Raw genomic sequence first — 16599 nt, 5'->3', positions numbered from 1 at the left:
GTAACTTCCAGAAAAATCTACCCAAGACATATCTTTCTAAATCCCAGTTCTACACTCACACCTCATTTGCAGTCTGGTGAGTGTAGGATTCTGTATCAGACAGGAAGGACCATGGCTTCACCTCCAGAGATGCTCTGCCTCCTGTGTGTGGTCCTGACACCTGATTCCATATCCCAGGGAGACGAACTTTTCCTTCCTCTCCAGAAACATTTAAGATGCCTCTTTTTTACTTCTGCCAGCCCAGATTTTGCAAATTTTAGCCTTGATCTATGTACTCTGTCCCTATCACAGACAGGACTTGTAAGGGCTGCATCAAGTCTTTCCCAATGGCCTCTCCTGGCCCTTCAGCTCTGCCACTCCAGAACTCCTACTATGGAGATGCTGGAGTTTTTTCTGCATTGATTCTCTAATTTTTATGTTTTTTCCTCTCCCATTTACATCTGTTGGTATTTTAATTTTCACTTTTGGGGTAGAATTGCTAAATCCCAGTCCTCCTATAGATTGCATTTTAATGTATTTTAATCTTCAGTTTTTTTCTTCTTCTCAACATGTCCCTTTTTAATATCGTCCAGTGCATCTGTGGATATATTACTGCTTCTTCTCTCTTCTGAGGATGCTAATTAAATCATTTTGGTGCTTCTGTGTGTTTCATGCATTTAGTTTTTCATTTATTAAATACTATATATTACTTAAAATGACTAAGGTGCTTTTCTAAACCCACCATTTATCTTAACTCATATTTAAACCTGCCTAACAATACAATAGAGTAGATATTATCATTCCCAATCTAGAGGTGATATAATATGCCCAGAGAAATGAAACAGCTCACCTTAGCCCACAGAGCTGGGAAGTGGCATAGCTGGGATTTGAACCCCAGCAATCTGACGCTACAGCCTGTGCAATAGATTAGCAAGGATCTCTACCTCACACTTTTTTGTTTGCTCGCTTTTGGGTCCTTAGTTAGTCTCAGCCCTTAAATGAGTGGCGTCCCTCAAATGCATGGCCCTGTGGTTGTCCCTTCATGGTTAAGAGGTACTTAAAGCTTGTAGACTTTCCTTGTCTGTTTTGGGGGGCTTGTTAAGTGATGATCTAACAAGCATGATCTAACTTGGTCATTTAGTCTGTCCTGACCCGTCTCTTTAGTTTCCAGGCATCCCCAGACCTCTGTGAGGGGTAGGTGCAACAGGTAAGCCTGGCTGGCTGGGTGTCTGCCTCTCACAAGGATTCTGACTCCTTGTGCTGTTTTCCTTTAGCACCTCACCCTGTCATCTGCTGGGCCTGACCACCCCAAGTCCAGAGTATATCTGTTTCAGTATCACCTTCTTCTGGGGTGAGAGAGGTAACTCTGTGGTTGTTTGGGTCACAGAAGGATACCAGGGATGCCCACAAGCTCCTCCCCCAATACTGGAAGGCCTTGCTGGTCAGCAGTTGCCGTCTACCCATGACCCAGCAGCTCTCTCTGAGCTCAGCAACATGGAGGACTCCCTCCCCAGTGAGGCTTCCTGCTTTCTGCTTATCCTTATTTGGAGGTCTCTAGGCCCAGAGGTCCAACTTCATCTGAATGTTGTCCCTGAACCTGGATGCCTGATTTGTCTCTAGTGTGACCCTTGGCATAGTTCCCTGATAGAGCTTTTCCCCTGTTGCCCATAAGGGAATTAGACATTGTGCTAGGAGCCTTACAACAGGGTTGTGCTTCCACGTATGATAGCTAAGACTTGTCCTTTATGATAGGAGCTTTATGCTAGGATCACACTGTTTAATGCAAATTAGGTGATTCCTTAGCTACCATCCCCAATCCTATATATCCCCTAGATGCTGGAATAAAGCCGAACTGATTCACTGAGGCTGTCTCCTGGAGAGTTATCTCCATCAACCCACAAGCTGGACCCACAAGCCCTGCTTACTTGCTTCTGCTTCTTCCCCCTTCACGGACCAATGGCTAATGATCCCTGAGGAAGAAGGAGAACCGCACCCCAGACTTTAAATGAACCCCCTAACTTTACTCTCTAGGGTCCTGTGGTGGGAACAATGGGGTCCTGGTTGACTTGTCAAGGTTCAAGTCAGTCACCAGCAGTCTCTCTGCTGTCCGTCTTCCACACTATGACACCTGCCATTGTCCCTGTGGGTTTACCTAAGAAAATTCCTTTGGTGCCCTTTGGGAAAGCTTTAAGAAGGAGTGTCTCATAAATGGGAGTGTTCAGCCCGTTGTGTTTAATCAGAATTCCCCACCAGCAGTTGCTCTGAGGTTCAACTGCTTCCCAGACCTGCTGGGAGCCCCTTTCTCCCATGAGACAGACACAGCCATAGACTCAGCCATCATGTTCATATCAGTAACCTCCAATCCCCTCTCCTTCCTTCCTTCCTTCCTTCCTTCCTTCCTTCCTTCCTTCCTTCCTTCTTTCCTTCCTTCCTTCCTTCCTTCCTTCCTTCCTTCCTTCCTTCCTTCCTTCCTTTATTTCTCTTTTTAGTATGTACTTGTATGTGTGAGCATGTGGGTATGGGTTGCATGTATGGAGGTTGGAGGATAACTTTGGGTATTGTGGCTCAGCTCCTGAGCCATCTAACTTTTAGGTAAGACTTGGTCTCTCATTGGAAATGTGAGACATGTCCCCCACATAGACCAGGCTAGGCTAGCTGGGTACTATAGGAATATTCCTGTCTCTACTTCTCATCTCTTTATCTCTCTGGAATGATAAACCCATGTCACCACACCCCCTTTTTTATATGGCATCTGGCGATCCACACCTGGTTCTTCACATTTGCAAGGCAAGCACTTTACTGATTAGTCTACCCTGCTGGCTTCCCATCCAGAGTTTTCAAACTGGGGTCCCTAGAGCGTTGGGGTCTTCCAGGGTTGGCCATAGGGAGCAAGGGAGAGAAGCAGACTGGAATCTCCACCTGCAGGGTATCTTTACTCTCATCTCTTTTCTATGTGGGAAGCGTGCTAACCTTTCCTTCAATATAACAATCCCACTCTTATAAAGGAAAGAGGGCCAGGCAGAAAAGGAGGCAGGGCAGACGTATTTCCAGGTGTCACTCACTTTCCAGAGACATCACCCAAACCACTCCTCAGCAGCCATTTTCCCAGGAGCACTTTTACAGTAACAATTTGCACATTAAAAGGGCTTGGTGGACTGAGCACGGTTGCTTTGGGCTTCCTATGCGGTTTTACGCTTAATTCAGCTGCTTCATCCACTTAACTAGATTGCCCCTGGGGAGCCACTCAACTTCTCTGGGACCTAGTTTCTTCATCTTTCACTGGGCACTGTAATACCTCATTAGCAGGGGATCAGGAAGGGGTCACGAGACAGAATGTTTGTGGCACACAGTAGCTGATCATTAATACTTGTTCCTTCTTCGTCTTGACTCTAGCAGTATGCATAATTCAAGTGATTTTTTTTTCTCCATCAACAAATACTTATTATCCTGTGAGATCCAGATTCAAGATGCTAGGGGCTTATGTTTTATGGGAAGGGACAGACCAAAATAAATAAATAAATAAATAACAAAGGTAAATCGTGTAGCATATTTGAAGAAAGGAACACAATATGGATGAAGGGACCAGTTTGGCAGGTGAGAGATGGAGTGAGAGAAGGTAGGGTCACAATTGTAAAAACAGAGCCCAGGGAATTTAGGCCTTACCCAGCAGGTGATAATAGAGCAAAACTGCGCAGAGGAGGAAATCAGGTAGGCGCTCGAGTAATAGATTATAAGCAGAGGGAAGAGCAGATACAGATGCCCTGAAGGAAGACAGTCCTGGAATATTCCAGAAGCACCAAGGAAAGCCAGTATATTCAGAGTGAAGTCACCGAAGGAGGCATTAGGCTGGGGTAGGGCCCAAGGGATGATGGGGGCTGATTTTACCATGCTACAGCACAGATCTCAAAAATAATTCCTCTGCTCAGAAATATATCTGACATAATATCACATTCATGCATACTTAACACTAGGATTTGGGAAAATGAAGGCAGATTATATTTGATTACAACAGTGTATTTTGCATTGAAATGAATGAGAGGTGGAAGATCTGGGAAGAGGGAGCCCTGGCTGTCATATTCCCTGTGTTTGAGCACAGGCACTAAGAACTGAAGCTCCCTCAGCACAGATTCTGGTCTCTTCAGATGCAGCTCCTCTCAGCCCTCTCCTTGGTCCACCTCCTCCAGCCCAGTTCTCTGAGGGACCCCCTCCTCCTCACCTCCATCCAACTTCCCCAGTATCTATGCAGAGTCCCCACTAGAAGGGCAATCCCCTACTCACTGTTGATTGGCCCAGGGGCAGGTCACTCAACTCAGTTGGGCCAATAACTATCTTCTTTGTGTGTGTGTGTGTGTGTGTGTGTGTGTGTGTGTGTGTGTGTTTAATGGGAGATCAGTGATGCAATCAAAGTAGTCTGGCCGTGTGGCAGGATCTGAAACATAAAAATCTTAGTAACTGCTGAGAGCTACATGAATACATGGGATACAATATGCATAGAAAAAGCCTGTGTCTCCTGAGGGAGAAGGGTAGGAATTCAGAGGGAGGCAGGTGAGAACACCCAGGGGACAGGCACCTTGGTCCCAGCACTCTCTGAGCTGCAGCCCTCTCCTCCTGCTGGCTGGTGGTTGGAGTTTGTCTCAGATTCCAAGGGCAATACAATTCTTTTGATGCCTAAGCTTGTTTGATTCAGGTTCCTCTCATGTGCAACCCAGATAACCCATTGCCTATTTCTTTTATCTTTGAAGTTACTCAGAGGTATCTACACAGAGTTTCATTTTTAACAACCTCCCACCTGTCTTCAATTTAATTTCCGTTAGAAAACTCTGGCCGTGAAATCTGCACTTCTCTGGTCTAGGATGGCTTTTTCCAGAAGCATATTTTGTGAGCTCCTTTATGGAAAAGGAGGCTTCCATGGCCAAAGGCATTTAGAAAATAAATGCTGCGTACAATATATCTGTCTTGGAGATTCATGATGTAGCAAATTAAAGAATTCCCGCAATGAATAAAGGTGCATTTCACAGTCTAACCAGGGCTCCCCAGATTCTTTTTCTGACCCCAGAGCCTTTTTATTTGTGGAACATATAAAGTCCCAGAACTTCTGATTCTCCACAGGGCCCATTTTGGGGCACCCTGTCTAGGTTCACATGCAACCTCAAAATGGGAGATTGCCAGGGTGTCCCACTTAGAGATGTTTGATGCCCTCGGCTCCTTAACGTGGACCATCAGCAGCCTGGTGGAAGGGGCATTTGTGATCATTTTCATGGAGTTACCTTCTGTATACTAAGCATGAGGCCACAGCGGTCTTTCAAATTAGTGTCCTCCCATTGGAATTACATCCAAGGAAGGTCCTTGCTCCCTCTTTCCTTCTTTCTCTTTCTGAGCGTGGGGCTATCCACAAGGCAAGAGTCTCAAAGATTCTCTTCCAATAGGAAGAGGATTCCCGACATCAAGGGCAACCAGGACCCTTGTGACATTATGAGATCTCTAGATTGTCCTTTCCTGTGGAACATAAGGAGCCCTCTCCTCTGAGCCCCTTAGCCATCCTGAACAGCCAATGAATTTCAGTTTTTATTTACCTCTGTTTTACAAACGAGGAACCCAAAGTTCCTCTATTGTCCCAAGACACACGGCTAGAATCGGAAGAACTAGATTTGCCATTGGTTTTGCATCACCCTGTTAGGCCATTTTCTCTGTTTTCTTACACTGCCCGGGTCATCAAGCCATCTGCGGCCATTCCCCCAGCAGTTACATTTCTTTTCTCCTCCATCATCACCCAGATATTTCCTATAGGGACCTAGGATCCTTCCTTCAGGAATTGAGAAGCAAGCTGCCATCTGTGCAGCCATGTACTTTGGTAGGTCTGGAAGGCTGTTTTTGGTAGCTGTGGCAGTACTGCTGCTCATAGACCTTAGGACCAATAGCCAAGGAGTCAGGTGTCTCTGTCCCTACTCAGGTGACTTCACAGACAAGTGTCCCACTGAAGCTCATCACCCAGGAAATAAGCAACTTTAGGAACCAAGGTCTCTCAGTGACATTGAGACAGCCATTGCTCAGCTGGCTTCTCAGCCTGAAGAAAAATACAGTAGAGGAAGGGAGGAAGGGCTGATATAAGAATTCAGAACTTCCAACTGGGTGGCTTTGAGGAAGGGACTTAATCTCAGCTTCCTTCTATAGTCAGAACAAGGAACTCTGCTTGTCACTCAGGGTCATAGTGAGGGGAAAGACAAGGATGAGGAGGACAGAAGAATGTGAGAGGTAGCTATGGAGACAAGATTGAACAGAACCAATCATGGCTTGATGACGCTGCATTCCAATGTACTAACTGCTCCACAATATGGTAGTATAAGGCTCTTGGGGCTATTTAGCTTTAAATTAATATATTAAAAAGGTAATATTAAAATTTTAGTTCCTCATTTTCCCTAGCCACAGATAACATACTGAATGGCACAGAGAACATTCCCTTGATTCCAGGAAGTTCTACTGGACAGTGCTAATCAGATTCTCCTCGAACGAGTTTCTTGTCCCCATCTGTTTTCTACCCATTCCCTGCAGAGCCTCAAGTTGCTGCTATGTGTTTCCCCAAATGTCCAACTTCAAAAGAGAGCATAGAGCTCTTGGCAGGAGTGAGATTCAGTGTCTCTGCTTCTCAAAAGGTAGGGCCTTTGTCTTGCCATTTCTGCCTCTTTGACAACAACCCAATCCCTGCTCCATGTTAGAAATGGGGCTAGTTCTTCATCTCAATTAGGGACTTCTCTGACTTGGCATAGTTCATGGTCAAGTCTGGGTCAGAACAGGGATGGCTTGGTTGATGTCAATACATCATTGTTTCATTCTGGGCCTCAGGTAAACAAGGAGGTTGGCCTAGTAGAGAAGACCTCTGAGGTTCATTCATCACTCATGTTGTGGAGGATACTGACTTCCTAGGTGGCTCTGGTGACAAAGCTCTCTATCACCAGAGTTCTCTCTACCAGTAGCTGGTGTTCAGGTTCAAGATCCTGTTGATGTAGGGGCCTGGGCTGTGTGAGGATGTCTGTGATGGAGGGCCTGGCATTGTGTGTGTTGTCAGTATTTGCACTTTTGTTCCTGACTCAAGGCATCAGGATAGCACCTGCCAAGTCACCATAGAAGGACAGGACTAACTTCTGCTTAGGCAGGGTTTCAGGGCTTATTTAATATCCCTGTCTTTTCCTTTAGATAATTTACAGGCACATATGTTTTGGCTTCTGTACGAAGGAATACACTTCAGGCACCTACCTCCAGGACTCAGAGTATTCAGCCTCACCTAAAAATATTTTGAAAAGTCTGGTCCAGATGACCAGCTCTCAGAGATGCCAGAGCTAAGTGGGAACACAGAGTTTTATCCTGCTGCATGTGGTATAGGGAGATTTTACCTCCTAGATAGGGAGAGTTTACTTTCCCAGCTGAAGCAACTGAGAGATACCCATCATGTGGGCGTCAATGACCACAGTCACCTCTCTCCATCAGGGTGCTCAGATGAGGTGCTGGGGAGAAGGAGACAGTTTGGTTGCAGAAGAATGCTTGTCACTGCAGCTGGTCATCTTCAGGGCTGAAAGCCTTCTGCCTTGGCAGCTGGAAGGCAGGGCTATGGAGAAGCCAGGCCTCAGGCTCTTCCTCAGTGAGAGTAAGCATGGGAGGGGCAACAAAATATAGAGTTAGGGGTGTCTGGCCTCTCTCTCTTTCTCAGCTCTGGCTTTAAGGCTCAGGCTCTCTCTTCTGCTGGATCTACTCTTTCTACTCTTCTCTACTGGTCTCTGCAGGCTCATCTCACCCGCTCAGCTACCCTCCCTGTGCTGTTTTGAATGAGAATGGCCCCCATAGACTGTGCATTTGAATGCTTAGTCATCAGGGAGTGGCATAGCCTAGAAGGATTAGGAGGTGGGGGCTTGTTGGAAGAAGTGTGACATTGGGGTGGGCTTGGAGGTTTTGGAAGCTGAAGCCAGACCCAGTGGCTCTCTCTTCCTGTTGCCTGCTAATCTGAATGCAGAACTCTTGGCTCCTTCTCCAGTACCATGTCTGCCTGCATGCTGCTATGCTTTGTGCCATGCTGATAATGGACTAAACCTGTGAAACCATAAGCCAGCCCCAATTAAATGCTTTCCTTTATAAGAGTTGCCATGGTTGTGGTGTCTCTTCATATCAATAGAACGATGACTAGAAAGAAGTTAATACCAGGGAGTGTATTCTTGTGATTGGCTTGACCACGCTCTTATGTTGGCAGAATATGGATTTTAGGACTTTGGATAAGGAAAGCAGTTGAACACTTCAAGTGGGGCTTAATGGGCCATCCTAGTAGGAACATAGAAGACAGTGCTGAGGGCAATTTGAACTGTGGGGGCCAGAGCTCAAGAAGTTTCAGTGGGGGAGAATTTAAGTAAGTGGTTCAGAGATCATTCTTGCAATATTTTTCCAAAGAATGTTGCTGCTTTTTGACCCTGTCCAGAAAATCTGCCTGAGGCAAAAAAAAAAAAAAAAATGAAGAATTTTTGATTAATGGTGTTGCAGAGAAGATTTCAAGACTGTGTCATGTGGTTGTTAGTGGACACTCTTATGCAGATCTATAACGAAAAGGAGCAAGACGAACAAGGAAAAATACAAAACGTACAATTTGAGGAGAAAAGGAGAACCAGGAAGTATATTGGAGCTAAGACTAGTGCTCAAAGAGAGAAAGAGTTTAAAGGAAAGCCTGATGCTAAACTGAATAAAAGGAGCAGTGAACTCAAGGCAAGACCCCACCCAACTGAGCTTCCAACTTGTGAAAAGGAATTAAGGAAAAGCTTAAGCAATAAAGAAACCACAGAAAACAGAAAGCCTATGAAAATATATTTGAATGAGGAGTCAAATTTAAGTCCCTAGAAAGCAACAGAATTTGGAAGCTTTGGCTACATGGTTCTGTCTTTAGAGTCAAGGCAGAAGGCAGGTGTTGTGCAATCTTTCTCCATGGCTAAGGAAAGCTGCTGAGGTCAGGCATGTGGCAGGGGTGTCCCTGAACAGAGGCCTAGAGAGGCCACTGCATGAAGCTGTGAAGGCAAAGCCTGGATTGTGTTAGAGACTCTAAGGTGAAGCCTGGATTGTGTTGAAGACCCTAAGATTCTGGAGATGCCAGAGCCATGGGATACTTGCTGAGAGCTGCAGACTAGGTGGGAAACCAGCCCAAGAGAGAAAAGTGTGTTGTAGCCAACAAAGCCGAAAGGAGTTGGAGATCTGAAGAGCCCTTTGACATCAGACATGGAGATGCAGTCTGGAGTTTGCCCAGCTGGTTTGCAGACTTCCTTTGGTACAGTATTTTCTTCTCACTTTGCTCCCTTTCCTACCTTTTGGAATGGTAATATATATCCTGTGCCATTGTATGTTGGAAGTATGCGATCTGCTTTTTGATTTCGATTTTACAAGGTTACAGTTAAGAGATTTCCTTGAGTCTCAGAAGAGACTTTGAACTTCGGAATTTGAAACAGTGTTGAGACTGTGATAGACCATGGGGACTTTTGAAGTTGGACTGAATACATATTTTTTGCATTATGATAAGACTATAAGCCTATGTGAGCAAGAGAGTGGAATGTGGTGGTTGAATAAGAATGTTTGGTCACCAGAGAGTGGCATTATTTGAAATAATTAGGCCTTGTTGGGGGTAGGTGTGGTCTTGATGGAGGAAGTATGTCACTGGGGGTGAGCTTGGAGGTCTCAGAAGCAAGAGCTAGGCCCAGAGTCGCTCTCTTCCTGCTGCCTGAAGACCCAGATGTAGAACTCTCAGCTACTTCTCCAGCACCATGTCTGCCTGCATGCTGTCATGTTTCTCGCCATGATGCCAATGGACTAAACCTCTGAGACTGTAAGCCAGCCCCAGTTAAATGGCTTCCTTTATAAGAGTTTGCCACGGTCATGGTGTTTCTTCACAGTAACAGAACAGTGACAGAGATAATCCCTGATGTGCCCTGTGTACAACATTACTACTATATGGATACTATTTATATCTCTGACTGTTAGTCTTAGACACATCTTGATATTCTTTTTCTGGTGAAATTCTAGAAACTTCTATTATTCCTTGGCTTATGGCTACATCACACTGCCCTTTCCTCTTCCTGACCTTCCTATGCCCCTCTTATAGACACCTTTTTGATGACATTAGTCTCACCTAGATAATTCAGGGCCATCTTAAGACCCCATTCAAAAATACACTGTGTACCCAGAGCCTTTCCCTGTGTCCCCACTTCTACCATGGAGCATTTCTTCCTTTTACTAGGCTGTGATCAATGACTTAGCCTCCCCCTCCCATGTGGTGGTTTGAATGAAAATGGCCCCCATAGGTCCAGAGGAAGTGGCACTATTAGGAAGTGTGGCCTTCTGGATTGTATGTCGTCTTTTTGGAGAAAGTGTTTCACTAGGGGTAGGCCTTGAAGTTTTAGAAGCTCATGCTAGGCCCAGTAGCTCACTGTCTCTTCTGGCTGCCTGCCATTCCAGACGTAGAACTCTCAGGTACCTCTCCAGCACCATGTCTGTCTGCATGCTGTTATGCTGTTATGCTTCCTGCCATGATGACAACAGACTAACCTCTGGACTGTAAGCCAGTCCCAATAAAATGTTTTCCTTTAAAGAGTTGCCGTGGCCATGGTGTCTCTTCATATTAACAGAAACACTAAGAAACATCGTAACATTCTTACTTTGACTGCTAATGATAAACTACAGAATAAAAAGAATGAATACTTGAAGCAGCACACACAGAACTCTAGGGCCTTACACATGCATGGTTTCATGTCCCCAGGTCCATGTTCATTGATTTTCTAACACCTTGTATCCTCCTCCTCCATAGTCCCCAGGCATATCCTGGTGTCCTTGTAGTTGGACTTCATGGATAGATCTGGTATTTGGGATGGCTCAGAGAAGAGAATGTTGGTTTATTCCACCCTCTTCTCCCCCCAGATCAAACCACTCACCCCCCCAACCATAACAGTTCCTTTGAACCTTCTTCTAGACCTCCTCTCCCTGCCTTCTCTCTCTCCCCAATACTCACATCCTTTATCCTCTAAACTGGAGGAATCCGAGGGAACCAGGGGCATAAGCATGCCAGGGACAGCTTCACCATCTGTCAGAATATACCTGACCCCTTGCCAAAGAATAACCTACTTGGCTCACATCAACCTTTCTGAGGGAAGCCTGCATCCCTCGCCACCACCCGGTGCCAGAGTTTCTGGGCCCAGCTCACCTGTCTCTCCCCAGATGGGCAGGTACTCATCTTGCTGAATGTCCAGCATGATCTCCAGCCCGTTGCCCGTCCCCCCCTTGACTGTGGTGAGCAGAGGCTTGCCATCCTCGCCTGAGTTAAACATGTAACACTTCCCATATTTTGTAAACACCTGAAGGAGAGAAGAAAAAGAGAGAGAGAAAAGGACATGGTGACATCACATTGAGCTCCAGGGATGGGCAAGACCTTAGAACTCCCACAGCCAGTCAGAGTCTCTACTGCCCACTAATCTTAACCCTCTTGTACTAAAGATTTCTCTATTCCTTATCTTGCCTAATGGCTGGTTGTTTGTCAAGTAAGATTTTGGTATCAAATAAGAAATTTGGGTACTCCCAGGGGCCTGTTGAGTGTTATCTGACCATTTTTGGGCACCCTCCCCCCAAATTCCACCCATTTCCAAGCACGTATAACATCATCTTGAAACTCTTGACCCTCTAAGCCATACCCCAAGCTTCAGGCTCCTTCCCAGGCTGCAGATACAACGACACTACTTCTGAGAAACGCCTTCCAGATGTTCCCCAGATGCCCTACACTCTGCCTGTCCCAGAAGGCACAGGACTTGCTCCAATATTCTACTTATGCTGCTATTTCTTCCATATCAGAAACATTTTCTTTTGAAGGCCAGGGAGGGGTATATCAAGAGGTAGGAAGTAACTAAACTTACAAGGCACAGGAAGTAAACAAAACTCACAAATTACAGGAGAGGAGACTCTTGCACAGGGTTGAGTGGCCTGTAGGTACATAGGGAGCTTCAGGGATGAAGATATGTGAGCTATAAATCATGCTGAGGTGGGCTTTTTGGTGATGTCACTACGTTTGGGCCATCCACATTTTGTAAGCAACCCTTATCCAGCTTGGTGATAACCCCAACATGAGTCTAGGCTTGGGTGGACCTATTCTTTGTCATTGGGGCCCCAGCTGAGTGAACAGCCATTTGTTGGCCTCTCCCCAAGGAAAACCACACACTCTACCAACAGTTCCCTGAATTCCCATCAGGGGGAACAGCATCTGCTTGTCAAGGGGCTCAACCTAGACTCCCCTGCCAGTCTCTCTGTCCAGTCTTTCTTTTTCTCCCCCATACATAAGCAGCCAACAAGGCTCATCAGTATCCTCCCCCATATCTGCCTTGACTTTCGTCATTCTCTTTCTTTCCTGCTGGATAGAAGCGGCCCCTTCCTGTCACTGCTGCTCTGGTTCCTTAACTGACTCTTGGAGTTCCAGACAACTCTCTCTATCTGCGTTATAAACTTATCTTTCTGAAGTTGATCCTGTGCTGAAAATCTATTAAGGCCGGTCCATCTCCTGCAGGTTGAAATCGACAACCTCTTTACCTGGCCTTCTATGGTATGCTCTTCACATACCTGCCTACTTCCTGTCCTCTTCCTTCCTGCCTCAGCCTGCAGGCATCATGGGATGGTCAAGTCCGTGGTCTCAGGGACTACATCTGCTAGCACACTCATGCATCTTCCCCCAGTAGCTCACGCAGTGTCTGGCACACAGACGCCATAAATACATGTTAAATGAGTGGATGAGCGAGAGAGTGGAGGTGGAGTCGGGACAATAGGTCTGTAGCCCTGGAGTATACCCTGCTGGTCTCCCTGCTTCTGTAAATCTGCTCATTCTTCTCTGCTTGGAAAACCACTCACTGTCTCCAAGGCTAAACTGATGCCTCTTCTCCTCCAGGAAGACTTGCAGGCTGGGTGACCCTTCTTTCTTGCCTCTCCTTGTTCTTCCCCACAGCTCCCATCATACTGAATGCACCTCTCCTGAACTTGACTCCGCCTTTCACTTCTGAGTCCGAGCACTTAGCTGTCATACAGAACAGGCTTATTCTATTTTTGCTTGATGAAAGCATGATCATAAAGATGTTGTGTGGAAGAAGTCCAGGGCAAGGGATGAGAGAGCTCTGTCCAAGTTTTCACCTTGTCCCTCAGTATTTGGTATTAAATGCACCAAATAAACCCTTTAAGCCATGGTTCCCTTGTCTGTAAAATGGGAGTTCTAGTCCAGGACTCTGCTTCTTCTCAAGGTCACTGAGAGGATCAGCTGAGATAATTCATACAAAAATGCTCTAAAAACTATGAGCTTTCTGTAAATGCTAGTCTTTTTCTTTCTTTTTTTTTTTTGATTTTTGGTTATATAACCACTTTGCAACCTCGAGCTGAAGCCAAATACATCTGGCAAGATTGGCTGGAAGAAAGCCATGCTGACTGAATTGAATTCCTGCAGCCACTGAGATCTGGGTGCAGGCCACTTCCCTCTGGCTCCCTGCCATTCAGTCAGGGCCAGGTTGAGCACAAGTGCTGCCCTGGGGACGGCCTTTCTTGAGCAGCTCTTAAGGGCCACAAAAAGGAAGACAAAGGGAACCATGTGTCAGTCACTGTGTTGGACTTTGGATGGTTACTGAATTTGGTCTTCACAGCAGTGACTGTGGACGGGTATTGCAGGCCCACTGTGCAGAGATGGAAATCAAGGAAATTAAAACTCCACAACTAGTAATAAGAGAAGCTGAGATTCAAATCCACGTCAAACACAACCCCCTGGTTATGCTGTCCCAGAAGGAACACAGGGCTCTGGGTCACGGGGTCACCTCTCAGAGGAAGCACCTTCTTCGCTGCTTCTCCACTTTGCTTGTTTTTAATCAGCCAGTCATTATTCATGTGTGCTCCTACAACGTGCAAGGAACAGGACGGTGGCAAACCCCTAGAGCCTACTGTCTGCCTTTAGCATCTGCAAGAAGTGCGAGTAGAGCAGCCCTACATCTTCTCCATTATACAGAACGACTCAATCCCTGGCTAGCTGTACTCCTTCAGGATGGCCAGGTTGCTCTCTCGGCTCACGGTGGGAGAAGAGCTAGAGAGCCAAAAGCCCTAAGCAAACAGTTCCTCTAAGAACCGAATTTTCTCGTCGTCGCTGTTGCACACAGTAACTGGACTCAGCTAATGAACCCGTCCCCTGGAGAGATGCGGGTAAGGCAACAAGCAGAGCATTTTATAGTAAGCACAATCATTGCAAGGGGTTGACTATGTCAGGAATGACTTCCGGGGTGTTTCAACAAAGCCCTCCCTTCTTTTCCTTAATGTGTATAGACACTATAAACACTTAGCCTCGAAAACTACCCATAATTACACTTAGCCCATCTGCATGGCGAGATTTGTTGGTAAAAGCAAATTCCAGCCTAGTGTCTAATTATTGCGCATCCCAGCTGCCCCCATTAACTTCCTTTTCCTCCACTAGTTAGCCCTTGACCTTTAGAATATTGGGCCGAGGATAGAATGTGCTGTCTATTCCTGAAGTTAGTCCAGATCCTAGCCTGGCCACACACGTGCTGTGCCAAGTGACTTGATAAAGGCAGTGACACCCCATCCCCTGAGCAACAGACAGGGATGGAGTGGTCCAGGAGATCATCTCATTCATCCCCCTCCCTTTATAGATAAGGGCACGAAGACCAGGGAGGTTGAGGCTGCCCTATGGTCCACAGTTTAGATGTGTCCCAATGGAACACTCATTAAAATCTTTGTCCTTCTTTGAGGTGGTCTTCCTCAGTTGAACAGGATGTAGAGCTTTCTTTGGTTCCTCCCCTGTGAACTTCTCTTAGCTATCACTTGTCCTCTCTATGCAGGCTCAGCGGGAGCTGAAGCCGGTGAGCTGAAGTCCTTCTCTGTAGAGAAAAGAGTAGGAAAGTCCCTTAGTGTAGGGTGCACAGAGAGTTACATCCTGCTCTTTGACAGGCCCTTGCCAGGCTGGGCCCTCATTCCAGCCCAGATGTTAGTTCCTGCCAGTGCACTTACACCAGGCTTCTACTTGATGCCCTTCCTCCCCGGGAGGGTGCTGGGGCACATTCTCCAGTGTGCTGGTGTGGACTGATTGGGCAGAGTGGGTCAGGGTTGGGCACCAGGCTGACCATTATCAAGTCTGGTGGTCTATGGTGGCCAAGTTCTTCTTGCAAGTCAGGCTGCTGTGCTGCACTTTCCTCCGAGCAGGAAACCTTCCATCTTGGAGCAAAGCTCATTAAGAAGTTTACAGGGAGGTGAAACAATAGGATGCTCCAAGGGGAGGTGCAACACCCCATCCTGCAGGGAAACTCATTAAGACAGGAAGTAAACAGCTCAAAATAGCTTCAGGAAGTCTGTGAAACTGACCAGATTCACTGGGCCCCTCTCTCCGCAAGCATATATAAGCAGTAACGATTGCTGAGACACTGTCGAAGGAGCTCAGCTGCCTGGAAGACTCTCGGAGCAGCCAGGCAGACTGGAGGAAGCAGAGCTTAGCAAAGCTATCTAAAAAAGACAAACCCCGTCCAATCTGTTGAGGGCCTGCAGGCTGTGCAGCACACTCCCAGTTTCTTGCTTTTGTGCACCTTCAGTCATGCTGTGTGGGATTTTGGTGGTGGAGTTGTCATTGAGTTGTTCTTGCTCCTGTAAGTAACCTCGCACCCACATTCCTATAAGTAACTCCACTAAAACTCATTGGTTCACCAAGTCGGACAAGCGTGGTAGCTACACTTTGATCTGTTTTCATTAGTTCCCTGTCTGGGGTTAGTAGCCCTGTTCAGACCTCCCTAGGAATAGTGACGCACAACACAGGCCCAGCAGGAAGAAGCCTAATGTTAAAGCCCCAGACCCTCTAGAGTCTTGCACATCCTCCTTCTCCCTTCTTCCCCTTTATGTTTCACATTCCCGGGCAATTCAGTTCCCGGAGGTCCAGCTGCTCTTCCCCCACAGGGCCTGTCCACAGGTTTCTTCTGTCTGGAATATTCTCCCCACATACTTTGCATGCATCACACTTCATCCTCCCAGACATGCCTCATTCACCCGCCTCAGTCTCTGGCTCCAGGACCTGCATGGGTTCAGCCTTCTTGCCTTATTATCTCACTCACTCTGTGCTTCCTGCCACAGGGTGGAACTAGGTCATTATTTCCTCACTAGACTGTAAGTTTCTAGACGACAGGAAGTGTGTATTTTGTTGAATGGATGAATGAATCAATGAGTGAGTGAATGAATGGGTTCCAAGGTGTTGCTGCCCCATGTCCCTTTGTCTACCTCTGTCGGGTGTACTTGTAAGCTGGCTAGCCACACCTGATTCTGTCCAGCGCTCATGCCGAAGTCTTAGCCAATCCTCTCCCCTCCCCTGTCTCCTACCCAGCTTCCTCTTTACCTGCACCAAACACGTTTGCATCTCTACGAAGATGTTAGAGCAAGCAATCCTATCAGGAGCTAAGATGATGGGAAGACAGTTTAGCTTTGTGTGTGCAGCCCTGGGGGCTCTGAGAAAGTACAGTGCCTACTGGCTGGTGCCTCCCCTGCCTCCCTTCCTGGGCTGTGGAGTCGGCTGCTCCTGCTTGTTTTTCTGAGGATTATTTCCCT

The 16599-nt window shown here is 46.7% G+C and overlaps 1 protein-coding gene across 2 annotated transcripts in view; it reads right to left on the bottom strand.

Moving 5' to 3' along the window:
* Window positions 1-16599, bottom strand: part of Asic2 (acid sensing ion channel subunit 2) — a 1067336-nt gene that overhangs the window by 85463 nt on the left and 965274 nt on the right. For both annotated transcript variants that reach the window (XM_075991396.1, XM_075991395.1), the window contains exon 2: window positions 11195-11345. In XM_075991396.1, the coding sequence (XP_075847511.1) occupies window positions 11195-11345 (151 nt within the window). The remainder of the gene's footprint in view (window positions 1-11194; window positions 11346-16599) is intronic.

This window comes from Microtus pennsylvanicus, chromosome 11 (assembly GCF_037038515.1).
Source record: "Microtus pennsylvanicus isolate mMicPen1 chromosome 11, mMicPen1.hap1, whole genome shotgun sequence".
Lineage (NCBI taxonomy): Eukaryota > Metazoa > Chordata > Mammalia > Rodentia > Cricetidae > Microtus > Microtus pennsylvanicus.
Note: the sequence above shows the minus strand (reverse complement) of the source record. Positions and strands in the feature narration are given on the sequence as shown.